At 42.7% G+C, this 18,704-nt stretch overlaps 1 protein-coding gene across 3 annotated transcripts in view; it reads left to right on the top strand.

Moving 5' to 3' along the window:
• Positions 1-16,700, top strand: part of st6galnac5a (ST6 (alpha-N-acetyl-neuraminyl-2,3-beta-galactosyl-1,3)-N-acetylgalactosaminide alpha-2,6-sialyltransferase 5a) — a 41,407-nt gene extending 24,707 nt beyond the window's left edge. For all 3 annotated transcript variants that reach the window (XM_088928355.1, XM_088928357.1, XM_088928354.1), the window contains 3 exons: positions 3,475-3,884; positions 13,872-13,979; positions 15,394-16,700. In XM_088928355.1, the coding sequence (XP_088784481.1) occupies positions 3,475-3,884; positions 13,872-13,979; positions 15,394-15,625 (750 nt within the window). In that variant the 3' untranslated portion in view covers positions 15,626-16,700. The remainder of the gene's footprint in view (positions 1-3,474; positions 3,885-13,871; positions 13,980-15,393) is intronic.
• Positions 16,701-18,704: the final 2,004 nt, after the last annotated feature.

Genomic DNA, 18,704 nt, shown 5'->3' with positions numbered 1-18,704 from the left:
TAAGGATTTAAAATGAACAGTGTAGAATTTAAATCAAGGGATGTTATGTTAAAAATGTACAATTCGCTAGCAAGACCTCACTTAGAATATTGTGTACCATGCTGCTGACTATATTACAAAAGGATATTGCTGTTTGGGAGTCCTGGGATCAAAGGAATTTTCTACACTGACAGGCTAAAAGAACTTGAAGCTCTTTATTCTTGAACAAAGAAGGCCATGATCGGACCTGATTCCAGTATTCAAAGTATTCAGCATCTTCAAAGGAATTGACAAAGTCAAACCCAGTGGACGTCTTTAGAATGAACAGTGAACCACACACCAGAGTGCACAAAGAGAAACTAAGGAAAAGTGCATTATAATGGAGAAGAAGATTCACATCTTTTCACAAAGGCATTGCGGGAGTCTTGAACAAGCTCCCCAGCATCACTTGCCCTTGTGGGTAACCTTTCTCATGGCATTTTCTGTTTTTGTATTGCTATTAAAAAAACCTCATGAACTTCAGAATAAATATTCCCGTTCTTTCTTTGGGCTGCTCTGATTTCAGAATCGCTGTTCGGTGTTTGTTTTTTTAATTAAACAATTATTTTCATTTTTAGCATGAGCTGGTTCTATTTTTCCATTAAAAAAATGCCACTTGTGTTCACTATTCACCTGTTCTCTGTACCTCATGGCTAGGACTTTGCAGGAATGCCCTCCTCAGCGACTGAAAGAATAGAGAGAGACCTATGAAATCCAGCAGCAGTTAAATTGAAGTCTGAACAAGTAGGTTTATGGTTACATAAAGCTGACCTCACCTCTCACCTTAAGAATGGAACGGAATCAGATATGCGCTGCAGGACGTGTGATGTGCCAAGCTATTTGTAATTCTGGGGATTATTTTATAGGATTTCTCCAATACTGCAACAACCCCTAAACTGGCTCCTGAGCTTTATTCCTTTGGGGCCTGAAGTGTGAGACACAGCACATAAAAGTCCTTGTAAGACGAGGGGTTAAGGGTTGAAACGCATTAAAAAGTCAATGGAATGGGAGTTCTGAATTGCCTGTTGCAATATTTATGTCTTGGAGGATTTCTCTCCGACAACTCAAAGGGAACAACGGAAGACTAATCTCTTCTTCCCTTTCCCACCCCCTCACCCCCTTTCATGACGACACATTAGGAGTGCCGGGACACTATAGGAATCGCGCTAATGAACACGTTTTCATGTGTTCGCTGTGATGCGCTGCAGAAGGGATGCTCGCATGAGGCACCGGCTCCTCATTAGCTCAGCACGCATACTACATCAGCCGTAGTGTCAGAGGAACAGTGTTCCCCTGCATGCCTGTTGGCTGGGGTAATTCATCACAATGGCACACGAGTGCTTATAGGAAATATACATGTAAATACTGCATTAAGTAACGATGACTGTGAAACGCGCCAGAATCTTCACCCATATTATTACATCCTGAAAGAGAGCCAGAGCTGACGCATTACACAATGAACGCGAATGCAGGTCTCTAAGAGGGGTGGGAATATTATTCATAGGAAAAGGCTCACTCGCCACGCTTTTTCGTTCCAGCATGGCTAGCCGCTCAGGCTGTATGAAATCGATTGCGGAAGACTGCTTTTCTTTATTCCCTGGGACTGTTTGAACTTTAAAGGCAGCAAAAAACGACGCCCTCTCTGAAGGCGCCCAGCCTCCTGGTGCTCTCTGGAGGAGCACTGGAGAAAACTGAAAGCCCGTCCCACAGCACTGTTGGCTCCGCTCCGGAGCACGAAAACGGTTCCTGTCTTGACCGTGTGAAACACACGAGCGTGATCTTGAACCCAGCCGAGTTATACCTGGCCTTGGGTTAAGCGTTAAAGGAATTATTTCAGATTTACTGTAGTTACCCTTCTTGTTAATTTTTGTGTCTTTGTTTAGTTCGCTTCTAAAAGTATGTCATTGTCTTAGCTCTTTGTTGAGTTGGTAAACATATTTAATTCCAATAAAACCGGAGCTGAGTTTTTGGTTACGTCTAAACCTCGCAGCATACTAGCGCACTCTCCACATATGTTAGTTTAATACCTGATGCATAAATACTGTATACTGTATATATATCTGTTGAGGCATCACCCATTCTGTTGAGTGAAAAATGCAAACTTGAAAGTGTCATCAGTTTCTGAATTTTATTTTTACTTTTGCTTCTGAAGAGAAACACGATGGCCCCCCCACACACACACACATTCCGTTTCAGAAGTGGGACTCTTCCAACGCCAAAGTTTTTCAAAGTGTCGGGGAGCAATCTGTGAATACCTTTCGGTTTTTGAACTAAGAGACTCTGTGGGGTTTGACAGAGCCCAGAGAGAGAGAGGCCTTTAAGGAGAAGCACACACCAGCAGGGGGTCCAAAGACTCTTCCCTTCAAAGATACACAACGCAATAAAAAAACAAAACCTTGGGATAAATATAAGTAAAACAAGACCCGTTTATAGTTCAGGAACTGAGGTTATGCAAAAGGCTCCTCTCCAACAGAACAGCATTGACAAACAATGAAGCCGAGTGTCATTCAAGGCTGTCTGACCCTACCACACCTTTCAAAACAACCTTTCCTACTGCAGCGCCGCTAATGAATGTTACAGTGTCTGCAGGCCGGCTTTAATTTGGGAGACATTGTTTAAGGCACGCGGTTACGGTGTCATAGGCAGCCACACGTGGATGAAAAGGGAAAAAAAATTGAAAGCAGCAGTAATAGGAAACTGGCAAGACACTGTATGTGAAGAAGTGCCGATGACTCTTACATGGCGCCAGTGTCAAAGAAGGACTGGACTACAATAAATTGTTTTAATTGAGGAGACAGATCTGTTAGAAGATAAGTATGTGTTGACCCAGTTGGGCGAGCTACCCAGTTTATCTAAATCCTTGTTTCACTTTGCAGTTACAGGGTTATGATCTTTCTACTGTACATCGAGAGGTGGCAAATTCAACAAGTGTAATTTACATGTTGAACCATGATTTTCAGCAGTTAAAAGCAGAAGAGTAGGGCAATATGAAGTTAGTAAGTGGGTGATTATTTTATTGATAATAGAACGATGCTTTACTATTATGCAAAAATGGACAAACTGTGTCTTTAATAAAACTGCAATAGCAGGCTGAACATTCTGCCATCCCTGTCAGTAAATGCTTAGTGGTTGTAGAGCTGAGAACAGCTGAATTTAATGAAATAATTTTCTAAATGTTATCTTAGCATTTATATTTAGTGGAAAAGCTCCCCCAGGACATCGCTCTAGAATGTGATTTTGTCAGTTCCAGTCAATAAATGTCAAAGTTTAAACGGGTACAGTCTAGGTTTCTAAAGTAAGTAAAGACATTGGAAAACAACAAATTATAGGAAAAAAAGTAAGTGTAAGAGCTCAGATCTCCTGCCTGTAAAGGCCACTTCTGATGGCCCCTAGCGCGGTCTTCCAACAGTTTGATTGGATGCGGCAGTGGGATTTCTTTCTCTTTGATCTCTCCAGCCTCTGAAAATGCACTGCGACAGCTGTGCCCTGGTTACCAGCTCTGGGCACCTCATTGGCAGTGGCCGTGGGGAAGAGATCGACCAGACGGAGTGCGTCATTCGCATGAATGACGCCCCCACAAGGAGCTTCAGGAAGGACGTGGGCCAGAAGACCAGCCTGAGGGTCATCGCCCACTCCAGCATGCAGCGCATCCTGCGGAACCACAATGAGCTCCTCAACACGAGCCAGGACACCGTCTTCATCTTCTGGGGCCCCAGCAACTACATGAGGAGGGACGGGAAAGGGCTGGTCTACAACAACCTGCGCGTGATGAACCAGGTGCTGCCCAGGCTCAAGGTGTACATCATATCCAGGCAGAAGATGCAGCAGTTTGATGAGCTCTTCAAAAGAGAAACGGGAAAAGACAGGTAGGTGGGCCTCCTGTGATCCGCGCCGTTTATAGCTTTAAGCACGAGGGTGGGCAGTCCTGTTCCTAGGATCCACTGTGGCTGCAGGTTGTCTTTCCAGCTCAGCTCTTAACAAGCTAAAGAGACTCATTACTGACTTAATGGGACCAATTTAACAGCTTCTCCCAACTCTTCAGGCGCCGATGATTTAAAGAGAACAAGAAAACAAATTTGGTCAACCTCATTTTCTTTAATCAGTCAGATCTTAGACCAGACCTCTGACTGTATGTGAGCTTAAACTGAATGATGGATGGCAGGACCCAGCAGAACTGCTGCTTCCCATCAAGGCAGCAACTAGTCACAGCTTTAGTCTCCCGGGCAAAGCATAGCTGACACCCTGTCACGTGTGGTTTAGGAGAACAACTTACACTCGAGAGCAACAACTGGAAATGTTCAAAAAATCTCTGGTATTATCAGCATGCTGTGTTTTCCAAGACTGTCAATCACAAGAGGCGTGATGGTTCTAGGGTTAATTGGACCACCTTATTATGGCTTATTATGATGTGGTTTGACTGAAACACAAAGTGCTGGTTTTCTGGACAGTCTTACCAGGAGTGTCATTAACACAGAAAAGTGAGGCTCTCGTTGAAGAAGGAATGTCATTCTGAATTTGATCGATAGAAAATGATCTATTCTGCTTTAGAGTCAGTTTGCAACCTGTGGCCCTGGCGCCATTGTTAGGATTGTATCTAAGAAGTTGGTTCCCTCTACTAAGAAGCTCGAGCTTGGTTGCAAATACATTTTCCAGCAGGATAACAGCCTAAGGCACACCACCATATCTCCTGCCAAAGGGTTAAGAGGGAACAGATTCATTCTTGAACTTATAGGGAGCAATTGTAGAAACATAAACCATGTAACCTGAAGGGGCTGGACAGGTTCTGCATAGAGGAATGATCAGAAATCCCTACGAGAAGTGCCTGAGCTTATTAAACAACTACAGTAAGGTCTGTCTCTGTGTTATCAAAGCCAAAGGATGATCAAGGAAATATTGCTGGGGTGTGAATACATTTGAACATCGTCCATGTAGAAAAATCTGCAGTTATGTTTGACATCTATGGTTTTGCAATATCCTGTGCATGTCAGTCTGACATGTAAAACATTTTTGTGGTTTATTTTTTAAACAAATGCAGCACGTACAGCTGAGGAAAGCTTTCAAATATGTTGTAACAAGGACATGAAGATAATTGGTATTTCCAAACATGCCGGATATTAATATATTTATTACTGACAGAGGTTAGGGGTTTATTACGCTACAACAGAATGGAAACACTAAAGACTGAGGTGTCTTAGATTAGATTAGGTTTGAAATTATGTTACTGACTTAACATGGCCCCGTGAGATTCAAAACCCTAGGTCTGGTTTCAGAAAACAACCATTTTCGAAAATCTTTCAAGTGTGTCAAAAAATTCCAAGATGGCGGCCAAACCATGTGACCTACCTGCATAAACGTCACTTCACGACTTTCCACAGGGCCTTTACAGTCCTCCCAGAGCCCATGAGCTTTCACCCAGGAAACTGGATTTCATCTGCAAGAGTGGCTGAAGAAAAACAAATGTAACCCAGACAATAACAAACTGATCACCTTACTACCTGTGTGAGAAGATTAATGTATTTGTGAAAAGTTTAAAGAGGGAGCAGGTTTTTTTAACTCTTTTCACTCTCTAGGGCTTTGTGCTCAGTAACTCCAAGCCAGTTAAATTACGCATTTGAAATGGCTACACGCTGGCCTTTTCAGGTGGCTGTATCCCAGCAATGAAACAATGCAGTGACAACGAGCTGCCCCTGCTTATTATGGTATGTGGGGGTTCTTATCTTCCAATGTTATATTTCCATATGGACATGAAATCGTGGTATTCGTATTTTCAAGCATTTAATTAACAGCTTATAATCAGGTGGGAGCTCATAGCAGTAATGTCTTTGCATTCAATTCACTGTTTTTATCTTGGCAAAATCTGATTCTGGCCCAATGTGTCTAGATTTTAAAGAAGGTTTGGGTAATGCAGTGTCCACATGAAACAATGGCAAATAATATGCAACAACATCATGAATCTGCAGCCTCCCCCCACATCTTTATCACCAATGGCAAGTGTATAGTGCCGTCCACAGGAGCAAGACGAGCGTACTGCAAGTAATTGGTGGCATCTCTTAAGAAAAAGCGGTAACATGACATTGCTAATCAAAAGATCAACGTATACACAGAGGGGAAAAAATCATTATTGTTAAAGCCATTGTGTTGATGTATTGATAGTGGCAGGCGCTTTGGCAAATGATACCAGAACTCTCATACCTGCAAGGTATGCAGGAGTGCAAAGCCTTCTTTGTCAAAATTGATTTTGCTGGTACACTGGAAAACCAGTTAAACATTCTCTTTGTTACACCAGAAGCAGAGTGAACTCCTCCCCCCCCCCCCCCCCACATTCTTTGTGGATATTCAGTGGGTATTCAACAACCGCCAGCATTAGAAGACTGCTGCCTCCATTAGTGCAGAGTGAAGCTGCACCCAAACACTTTGTAGGACAGCACATTTTCAACATATCAACATAACAAAAGACATTTCTATTCATATTATTCATGACCTTTAACCAGAAAAAGAAGATCAGATAGCCAGCATCAAAGAAATATGGCCCCTCTGAGATTTATATCCCTTCCTCTTTGACAGGTCACTCAAAATGAGTGTTGTCTTTTATTCCCAATTTCTATAATATACAGTAGAGATTTTTGCTGTACAGTCAATCAACTTACATTGTGATCATGAGATGAATGTGAATGATTAGTGCAAAGTGATATACCCAAAGTGAATGTCTGCATTATGAGACGTTCACTTTAAGTACATTTCAGAGTTTTAAAGTCGGTATTTGGTTGTGTGTCCTTTTGAGGCAATAGCTGCATGTTCCATAATTCTGCCAAATAATAATGAAGTTGGAGAAGGAGTGTGATTTGTGTAGTGAGCTTCACTGGGGTAACCCACCCAGCTAAGGAGAAAGAGGCCCCTCATTTGAATAAAGAATGAGCCAGGGAGCTGCTACAGGGGTGCAGATGAGGTGGAGGGAGAGATGTACAATAAGAACAGAAAGCACAAGCAAGCCAGCAAAAAGCAAGATGCTCATACAGAGGCAGGATGAAGAGGGTGAGATTAAGGTTTGACCTCAGAAATTTGGAAATTGACTTGCCAGTCTAAGAGTTTTCTCCTGATGAACTCCTTGGCTGCATTTGTTATAGGTTTTATATTGTTGTCATGCTGCATGGCGAAGCACTGGTCTGGAAGGATTTTCTTCTATATAAGCAGGCAAAATGTCAGTCATGCAGTTCTTTTCCTTCTCCAGACTTTAGCCTTTCTGTCATTTTGGTAGGTGTTTTGTCTTGGTCTCTTTTGTGTTCCAAAACCCCCCTTTGGAGCAAATGGTAATCTGGCTTCTCTGTTTGTGGTACTGATGAGAGGCCTGCATCTTTCAGTGCAGCCTTTGTAATTCTGCTGTCTGTGAACTGTGGGTTTTGACACTATCACACCTGGACACTGCAGACTGTTGGTGATCTTACCCCTAATCTTTTCAGATTCTTCTTCGATTGCTCATGATGAATAATTTCCTGCCACCAGCTGTAGATAGTTTTCTCCCTGTCTTGGACTCTTTCTTCTTCATTATACAGTTATATACCTATCCTGCACGGAGGTCACATTCCTTCAAATGGCATGTTAGGCAAATCTGCACTGGAGAAACGTACTGGAACACTTTATGTAATAAATAGGGATATGTGAACATGGCTGTGTAAACTCACCCAATAGTACCTTTGTACATGTAGACTGCATATCATTACAATGAATGGCCCTATGTACACTGAACTATGTATGAAATTCAAATACAATAAATAAAGTATATTACTCTACTTTGGAATGGTGCTGATGCATTGAAAGCTGAGGTCTTAATTGTTATCCGCCAGTGTTATCTTAATCTTATTATTAACCGTTAATCTTATGAGTTTTCTTCTTTGTTCAAACTCTTTCAGCTGCCTTGCAAAGCTAAGGTACAAAGAAGGCACTCAAGCTCTCTCAGTGGCAGTACCCTCAGGAAAGGTGTTTTGGATTTTGGCAGACCGCATTTAACTGCACAGTAGACTGAGAATTCATCCCGTTGAGTTTTGTTGTGTTTGACCAAATCTGCATTGGCATCAAACCCACACTGGAGGGTTTACTCTATTCATTATGTTTCACTTTGTGATGTCCAATTCTTGTGCTGATTGGGTTTTTCTTTTCCTTCAGCTCCAAACCTGCTTGCTTGTCTTTAAAAGGCAGTTCTTTGGTTTTCGGTGCTTCTTGACAGCAGACTCCACAGTGAGACAGGCTGACAGGTTGTTTACCGTGCACAGCAAACACCTGACCAACAGGTCAGGTCAGGCTGTGTCAGCCCATTGCCCCAATACTTTTTCTCCTTTAAAGTAAAGAAGGTAGAGAGGTGAACTCAACTGACTTCATTAAAAATAAAATACTTAGGAGCTGTAATTACCACCCATGTTTTGTTTTTTTCTTGAAATATTATTCATTAGAGTTTATAGTGAAAATCCCATCTGAGACTTCACTCTGCCTCTTCTTTCAGAGGGCTGTATATGTGTCTTGTAGTAATTGGTGAAATATCATTACTCTGGTTTTAATTGATAAGAGATTTGGGCCACTGCCTCTTGATCAATACAGGTAATTTGGAACAGATAGTGTTTCTGTTTGATGGCTGACTATGTAATTAAAGTGATATTGATTTATCCTGTTGAACTTATGATTCCAAAGATGTCCAAAATGCTTTTGATTCTGCACACGTTTGGTCATTTTGCAAGAGATGACAGGAGGGGTAAACTCAGACCTATGAAATCTAAAATAGCACACCTCAAACAAACGATTTACGCCAGGAAGTGGAAAGACAGCCGTTCCCTTTCCTATTTTTGCAACGGAACATCCTTTTCGAGTTGCCGTCAGTGGGCGAAGCAGACTCCATTATTGTCCCATGTAACGTCTACATGGATGTCGTACGGGTTGAATGCGGAACGTATCTGAGTGTTTGAAATATTTCAGAGGACCTGAATAGTTACATTTTCCCACAGTATAACGGATAAAAAAAACAGGTTTTAAAGTGAAGCAGGATAGATCAAATAAACAAGCCTTAAGAAAATAAAAATAAAAGAATAACACACTGTAGCGGGGCTACTCAACTTGCACCCCTTCCAGTGTACTCCATTACAGGCTCATTCTCCAGCCAGGTCCTTAATTATTTAACTGAAAATCAGCAGAATCAATATAGCAATTAAGGAGCTGGTCATTGCAAATTACTCCAATGGAACAGATAGGACAGGATGATGAGCCCTACTTTATAGTGGTTGATATTTAAAGTGGCATATTTCTAAATTTCTTCATTTGTCTCTTTAATTTTATTCACACTTTTGTTCAAAAGTTCACTGTTATTTCTTTTTGTCCCTGAAAAAGAAATTTGGTCATACTTTACAAGAGAACAAACTCATCCAGCCATCTTTAAAATGCAATCCAAAATACGCACAAGGGAGGATACCACTGCGCCACTGTGCCACCCTAATTCCCGAGTCTTTCGGTACTTTACTAAAATCACAAAACTCTACTTAGCACCTGTTCAAAAAAAGTTCATTTGGCTGAGGGCAGACACAGATGGTAGATTGAACATTGTTTCAGTGCTGCATTATGTTCTTATTATTAAAAATTGTAAAAACGTTTTGATTCGAAAGCTGGGCTGTGCTTTTTATTAAGGTTCAGCTGGCCCCACTTAATAATTACATTTCATTTTCATCTGGTGGCAATTAAAGAAATTCTTATGCCTTTTTGGACATTTTTAAAGAACTAATTGGACAGATTAATTAGCGAATTAATTTAAGGAAAGCTGGCTATCAGATCAGATCGTATTGTAGAATGTGAGTGCTTTGTGAAGTTTGTGAGGTGGAGCATATTCTGAATGGTAGTGCTGTACAGTATGTTGTCAGTTGCAGTTGGAAAGGTTTCGTTTTTAATACACAAAGAACTAAGTACATCGCTGAGAATGATACAGAATTATGCAGAGCTACAGTAGATGCTGTCCCTAAGCACTTTCTTTCTAAGAAAGACCAATAAGAAAATTGCTTGACACACCACAAGGTCTATGAATAAACTGGGTAAAAAAAAAAGAAGAAAGTTCATTCTGAGGATGAAATTGTTCAGAATTGGCAGGAGAACAAACACACATAGAGAATGTGGTTAAAATGCCAAGTCCTTGCAGCTGGCTTTTTAATGGCTGTATCTGGAGACTGTTAGATGCCATTTGATTTCTTATTGTGAAATGGAGCGACATGAACACATTTACTGCATGACTAAAGAGAATTAATAAACCTTTAACATGAAGATGTGAACAATGTCAGGGAAGGGTTGTGTGTGCCGGGCTGCTTGCAGGCCCTGTTAGAGGCTGTTGAGAGACTAAGTCCTTGAAGACCGCAGACAGACAGAGGAAAGCCAGGGCAGGATTACTCAGCTCAAACAGTGGGCAAGTTAATGTTCTTCTGCTCTCTCGAAGGAGTTCTGTGTCTTCTGCTGTTAAGTGTTGAATAGTGCGTGCAAACAGCAGAACCCTCAAGAGGCTTGGGATGAAAGCTTGTGTGGAATAAATATAAAAATAAAAGACTCTAGAGTCCTCCTCTACCCTACAGAAAAGCAACTGTCTGGAAGAAGTGAATGATAAACCAGGGCCTTTCTGTATGATAAATTGATTGTTGCCTGACTTCCTGTTGTTAGCATTAAAGCATTAATTGCATACCTGTTATTTGAGTCTAATTTGGATAAACTTTATTACTTCGCACTCAGGAGGACAATTATGCAAGTTGTAATTGCTTCTAATTGCTATGGAGCTTGCTCTGTTAATCTAAACAATGTGAAGGAAGAACAGCAAAGGATCTCGTTACTTTGGTGGATTGTAACCTGTGATTAATCCACGTGAGTTCTTTATTAGTATATTACTGTACAGGTGCTCAACAACAGCTGCACATTTGTAACGCAGCACAAGGGAGAGAGCGTTGTACGAGCCTTTGTCTGGAGGCTGTGATGATTTATGAGGTGAAGAGGCAAATGCATTTCGTGACGGTAACCGTGAGGGATAGGACCTGCACTGTGTGGACTGAAATAAGGAACTGGGGCCCCTGCAATTTATCCTGTTTGGGAGCTAATTGAGGTTGGTTTCTCTTTTCTTTCTAAATTGTAGCTCAGACATTTTTCTTGCTTGCCAAAGCAGAGACAAAAACTACCCAAGAGCTGAGGGTGGTACAGTAGTTTCCATACCTTACAGGGTAGGTGGCGCTTGCAGTGCTGAGATAAGCTAAAGAAACAACGCAGTGCTGCAGGTCAAAATGTCTTTGCAAGATCTCTCACCTGGAAATTTAAATGATCACTCTGTTCCCTCTTCTGCACCTCTCTCTCTATCCACACAGGAAATAGTTTTTTAAGCATGACATATTAAGTGTTTATTAGGCAGGTTTCTGTGAGTAATCAGCACTTAATAACCACCATATAATGGTTTGTTAGGTACTTATTAGGCACTTAATATGTTAAGTAATAATAATAATAATAATAATAATAATTGCTAACACTTATATAGCACTTTTCTGGACACTCCACTCAAAGCGCTTGACAAGTAATGGGGATCCCCTCCACCACCACCAGTGTGCAGCCCCACCTGGATGATGCACCAGTCTGCTCCCCACACACCAGCTCTCAGTGGGCAGGAGAACAGAGTGATGAAGCCAGTTCATAAATGGGGATTATTAGGAGGCCATGATTGGTAAGGGCCAATGGGAAATCTGGCGAGGGCGCAGGGGTAACACCCCTACTCTTTTCGAGAAACGCCCTGGGATTTTTAATGACCACAGAGAGTTGGTTTTACGTCTCATCCGAAGGACGGCACCCTTTTACAGTATAGTGTCCCCATCACTTTACTGGGGCATCAGGAGCCACACAGACTGCAGGGTGGGCACTTCCTGCTGGCCCCACTAACACATCTTCCAGCAGCAACCTTAGTTTTTCCCAGGAGGTCTCCCATCCAGGTACTGACCAGGCTCACACCTGCTCAACTCCAGTTGGCTGCCAGTTGTGAGTTGCAGGTTGATATGGCTGCTGGCATGCCTTACTAACATGATGCTGGCTCCTAATAAAAGGATTTGCATTGCAAATACTGAAGTAAAGATTGGTCTTGGCCCTGCTAACTTCCACCTGTACAGCGAATGTTGATTTTTCGAACACCTGTAGTCCCCCATCCTCGATCAGAATTCTCCCTCCCACCCTCGCGCGCGCTCTACCCCCGTGGAGCTGGAGCAGTCGATGCGTGGGTGCTGCTGCAAGGTTTTACAGGCTGTTGTCTGAATGTCTGCGGGAGCAGCCTGCGATCGCAGCGCAGGAAGGTACTCCACGTCAGCGCGGCTGTCAGCGACAGATCTGGGCTGCCTAAGCAGAGCTTAAGTACTGTAAATATAGGGCAGAACCACAGCACAAGTGTTCAACTTTTTTTTTTTACTGGCTGTTGATGGATTTTGTTTGCAGTTCTCTCCTATAAAGGGAAATTGCAATGTTTTGTGTCTTTTTCCCTCCAGTTCATTAGCCAGTGATTTGCAACAGCCCCAATCACCTCAGTTTTATTCCTTTATTTACAGTACCTGGAGAGAAAAATCCCATTGACTTTGACGACCGGGAAACCCATTGAAATTGCCCCCCTGGGGATGAATAAAGTGTTCTGAATTGAATTTATACAGAAGAGTAGTTGCTAGACTTGCTGATACCGACCGCAATGGCAGAGGCATATACATGGAAATATCTAAAAAACATATTCTTTCCAATACTTTACTGTTGTATTTAATTTAAACTTAAGATATAAATGTTTCGTAATCCAGTTACTGAGTGTGAATTTCCAGAGTACCAATGAGTTTGCACCTTAACCCGCCTAACCAAGCCAACCAGCAACAAGAATATCCGACAGCCCCCAGTTTACAGAAATCTCGAACTCCTACTAGTTCTTGTACGAATGAGTATCTTTGTGCTTCGATTTCTGCTTCCTAACACATTAGATCTAACCACCTGTAGCCAAGTGTGCTGTAAATCCAGAAACACCACCTTTCTGTTTCCGAAAGAAGCAGCTGTTCCTGATGGCCAAGAGCGAGTGATTAAGGGTGATTCAGTCGAGTGGAACATGATGCAACTTTGAAGCAAATATTCCAGTAATTAGTTAATAGCAAGAGAGATATAATAATTTGAGGAGCAATATTACCTCTGAGATTATGAATGTGATTGCAGTGGAGCAGAGACATTCTCACCAGTAATTTACAGCCAATCAGAGAATTATAATCAATCCAGTGTCAGCTCAAACCATGAGGCAATTTGTTTTTTGCACAGTTCCTCTTAAATGATGCATGACAGCCCCTTTATTACCTCATATTAAATTAGAGAGTAATAAATGTTCAGTTAATACCTTTCAAGATCCCAATTATGCTGGGGTTTGATTTTGTCTTTGTTGCAGTGTGGATATTCAAAAAGTAAACACTGTAGGGGCAAACAAAGGCTGTTTAAGCCACATTATGTCTCTGCAGTATTAATTATTAAAATTCAACTATGCTTCATTTTTTTAATTAATGATTCATAAAGGTGACCCTTGAAACAAAGTGGTGGGTTTTTGCAGCTTCACATTTATAGAACAGAGCTTCACTGTCGCTGGACAGAGTTTATGAAATAAGCTTCTCCTGGCTTCTCAGTGCATTTCTCTCCAATTTCCACCCCAAATGCCAAAAACAAAACAAACAACGCATTGTCAGCGTGCTTCTTCCGTCTTTCCTAAATACAAAGGACTATTTCTCGGGCACCCAAGCTGTGCAGTTTTCAAGCTGTAGCTGTATTGGTATGGGCAGTTGTTCATGGTGATTTTCCCTTTCTTTCAGGAGAATTTCCAACTCCTGGCTCAGTACAGGCTGGTTCACCATGACTATAGCCCTGGAGCTGTGCGACCGGATCAATGTCTATGGCATGGTGCCACCTGAGTTCTGCAAGTAGGTGCTCCTCTTGTGATATTTTAGAAAGGATACTCTAATGTGGGCTGCATACTTGACGACAGTTACTTTGCATGGTGATTTCAGGTTTCCCATGATGCTACCATGGAGGTCACACCTTGAATGGTCTTTTTGGTACTGCATGTGTATCTGTGCGTTATTTTGTTTGCTATACTTCATTACTGTGCTTTACAGCATTTTTAACCATAGCATGTCTGTTAGCTGTTTGGGTTGATGAGTTTTCTGCAGTGCCTTTCAGAGAGAGGTCAGCTCATCAGTAATGTGTTGCTTAGAGCAAGGCTGGCTTCCCAAACAGCACAGCTGCTGTAGGAACGACAAGAGAAGCAGGGGAGTGTCCCCCTGGAGTGTTAGGCTGGAGAACAGGGAGACATGACAGCAAGACACGCTTTTGCACTTAGGGCTGAACCACTGTTGCAGACTCCGTTCCCACCACTTGAAAAATTGTCTTAATAAGCAAATGGTTGGACACGCTTGTTATACATATAAAGCAATCTGATCTCATCTGTCTCCCATTGCTTCGCCCTGGCAATCAAACCTATTCCATTAATGTTGCATGCAGCGCAGGCAGTCTTTGAATTTTCTGTAATCATTTACTCAGTCCCCACAGAAAAGTGTTATGGTACAAGTGGTATCGGCCAGCTTACACTGAATTACTAAGAGCAGCAGATCCACTTCAATGTCCAAGAAACTTCATAACTGTGAAATTTGTGTATTCTTCCATCTCACATACAGCAGCCATTCATTCTCTCATCCTTCATGGCTGTTATTTACTCTGAAGCAGGGACCGACGACCTCATTTCCTTATGGGACTAAAGGTTTCCTCTTTTTGAGCCCATCTGATATGAATTAATTATTATTAATTGTTTGAATATTTTTGCTAAATATCTAAATAATAGGCAGGAACCGGGACACTGGCAGGGTCCAGCCCTGTCCTAGAGGAACTTTGTCCTGGTTTTGCGTATCCGTGTTTTGGAACAGAATGATTATCTGGGCTGCTGAGTGGCATGCCCAGTGCAAGGCCATTGCTTGGAGCACATGATGGGTTTGAGCCTGGATGAGCTGTAATGGCACGCAATACCAGAGAGTGCCACCAGGGCAGGGCTGGCATTCGCCAAGGTGTTCTCAGGATCTCGGGTGACAGCTAGGCCTGGGGCCTGCCAGAGGGATGTCAGAGACATGCTGCTTCTCCAGTCAGTGCCAACCTGGCGCTGTGGACCTTGCAGTGTGTCCAGTAATGAACGGTTCCCGAAGTGGGCTTGTCAGGGGAGCTTGTCCGTGTGTCTCATTCTCTGCCAAGGGCACGCGACAGTTGGCGATTCCAAACCGGGTGGGTGTATCATCAACAACAATGCCTTTCCGACATTTCTCGCTTGCCTTTGTCTCCTCCGCGCAGGGAGCCTCACCATCTCCCCGTACCTTACCACTACTACGAGCCCGCGGGCCCCGACGAGTGCACCATGTACATTTCCCACGAGCGCGGGCGCAGGGGCAGCCATCACCGCTTCATCACGGAGAAGCGCGTCTTCGCCAAGTGGGCCCGGACTTTCGACATCCGCTTCTACCAGCCGGACTGGAGCCCCGCGCCGGCACCCGGCAACAGAACAGCAGGGGCTCTGCCCTCGTGAGACCGGCCTCCTACCGCCGCCGCGGGGGGGGGATGGGGGGGGACAGGGGCAACAGAGGCGGATGTTTTAGGGGTTTTAGGGGTTTGCCGGCTTTGGTTTGCGAACAACTGGGAGATGACGGACGACGAGGGGACGACTCTCTGACGGTGCCGGTCTGCAGAGCAGATCCTCCCATCACCGTGACACCCACAGCGGAAGCTGGTGGGATTTCCGTGCCAGAGAACTACAGCGCCTCTCTGGTGGTAACAGGAACCAGCGAGGTAATCATCCTTGGTCGTACGCCTTTGGACCACGTAACTTTTTCATTCCACTTCAGGAGGTAAAATAGAAGTAATTAGTTTGCAGATGATTAATGATAGTCACTTTATTACCCTTTTATGCCGTCGGAGGCAATATAGTGGTTTGATGTATTACAGCTGTGGGCTCCTTGTGTTGCGTGTTTATGTTACTGTTTTTGCTAAACGGTCGATGATGCGGTGGCGCTCAAGAACAAAGCACTGCAGGGAGAGGCGCGTCCTCGCCTGTAACGGCAGGGGCCTGTAGTCGTGGCTCGGTTAAACTATCATCCACTGTGTTCCGTCTAAATATGGGAAAGTGTCAGACTTTGTGGGATTTAGAAAAAAACTTTCTTAATCACGACTCAAAATTTTTTTTAAAGATTTTACAGGATTTTTGCTTTTTTAATCCCACGTGAACAGCAGCACCTTTAAAGATGTCCCAGAACTACTCAACATACAAAAATTAAAATCAATATTACAGTCTGTTGGGAAATTTGGAAGCGACAGCTTGAAAGGACAAGTTGAGAAGTGCAGTGTGCCCTGAAATCCTACTCGATCTGAGCATGGAAAAAGAATATTTGTACTCTTCTAGCTGAGAAATAGAGTAATGCTGTATCAATTCTTTCATAATCTATTTTGTTTCAATATTTGAGCATTTGATGTTCTTTGATTTGACCAGCCAGTCCGCTCATTCTCCAGCTAATTTTCACATTCTGCTCTAGTTGAAAGTACTGTACACGGGCTTTTAAAATACAGCTCAGATGGAAATATTAAAGTGATCTTTATTTGATATCTGACTTATTGTAAATGTTGAAGTGTTTATTATGACTTTCAAGGGGGTACAGACATGTTACCTTGGGACTGGAAATATAAATGACTTAACAAGAGTAAAGGTACAATGTGTGCAGCTACAACAGCACCTGTATTTCTCCACACTCTCACACTGTTACAAAAACAACATTCTTAGACGGTGTCGGTGTCTGACTTTCATGCCTTGACATCCTTATTCCTGCTGCTGTAACATCTGGAATCCTGAAGTCTGGGCCTGGTCTATGGAACTGGGATTGGATTTTTTTGCTAAGGAAAATCAGGTAACTGTTAGAATTGACACTTGGACTAGTAGGTGTCTTTCTTTCCTCCAGAACACAAGTTTAAAACCAATGCCTCAGTACAGGTGCAGGACACTTGCGGGAGAAGCTGTCCTTCAGACAAAAATGTTAAACTGAGGCCTCGACTCACTGCGGCCATCAGAACTTGAAGCTGACTGTTCTTTAGCACGTGGGTGCCAACACCAGCACTCTGGCTTGATTCCAGATCAGGCTAGCTCGGTCTAGCCCAGCTTCAATGCTCCTTCACTTTAATTGATGAAGTCATTTCTCACTTCTGCGCCTTACCTACTGTGCAATGAGCTATTGGGACAGAATGGCTGTTTCTCACCCAGGTGGTGAATTAAGTGCGCCTCTTCCATTATGTAAAGTGTAATGGAATCCTTCAGGATGAAAAGAGCTTTCTAAATCAAGCAATAATAACCGTTATTGTGTTTCCTGTACGAACTCCCAGTAGTGGAGACCGAGAGATAACTGGTTATCTTAATGCCTAAGGTGTTCTCAAACTCAGGACTAATTAAGATTATCCACTTAAATCTTCCTTCCCATGGGAAAAAAACCCCAACAATTTCAGTAATTCTCCCCGATGTACTGAAAATCAAAGTGGTGTGATCTGAGCCGCATGCTCCCTGTATTGAATATATTGTAACAAAGACAATTCTTCTATGAACAGAGTCCTCACCTACCTATCCTGCAGTCCACTGTGGGGGAAGAGTGTTGATTATTTTCAGTGGGAGGCAGCTCTTCTGGCCTGCTTCTTTTTATCAAGTACGTCCGGAGTTCTGCTTGGAATTCCTAGCACTAATAAAAAATATGCTGTTGCTTTTTTGGGATGCCAGCAGGAGTCTATTAAGGGCAAAAACTATGGTGAGCGTGTATAGTATGTAAGGGGTGAGTTGGGCAAATATTATGTCAATACCAGCCCAATAGCTAATTTGAGGACTGAAAAGTAGCCACATATTTTGATCTAAATGTTAAGGACAGAGTGGTGTTGCAGTGGGAGCTGATGCCTCATACGGTTTGATTGGTAAGTGCACGTTCAGTGTATATACTGTAACCCATGCAAACAGCCAGGTTTCTCAAGGTGCTCCACTTTCTTCCCAAAAATGCATTGGCTACTTTATGTGCATCTCTAAATTGTCCCGATGAGTGTGCAGCACTCTGTGGCTAGAGTCTTGTTGTGTAAAATTGGTCTGGTTTCACACATGAGCCAGTTGTTCAGGCAGATGGAGCATGATATGCGGTACTTACAGGAACTACTTCTTAACTGCAAGTTACAAGCATAGGCCTCCTGGTATAGCCAGTATGACCAGGCTTTAACATGCATGAAGTACAGAGCTGAGCGAGAGGAAGTATACTATAAAAAAAGTATACACTACATAAAAGGAACAGGTTTTTTTGTTATTCACGGTAACTGTGTATCTTCAGAACTTTGAGGACCAAAGAGAATTAATGGGGGAACAAGAAATGTCATGTGAAACCTGCAAATCAATTACATCTACTTTCATGAAAAAAATGACCTTTCTATCCATTTACTGCCCGTAGTCCCTCAATACTAAAGATGAGACTGCACCCTGTGTTCATCCATTATCGTTACAGAGATCAAAAATGGATCAGGAGAAGGAATCTAACAGTTTCCTTTTTCAAGTCTGTGAACATCTGTACAGAACCAGGTGACGGGCTTCTTGGGCTACA

The sequence above is a fragment of the Atractosteus spatula genome, chromosome 11, assembly GCF_055471065.1.
Source record: "Atractosteus spatula isolate fAtrSpa1 chromosome 11, fAtrSpa1.hap1, whole genome shotgun sequence".
Classification (NCBI taxonomy): Eukaryota; Metazoa; Chordata; class Actinopteri; order Semionotiformes; family Lepisosteidae; genus Atractosteus; species Atractosteus spatula.
The sequence above is the reverse complement of the archived record's forward strand: the minus strand, read 5'-3'. Positions and strand labels throughout refer to the sequence as shown.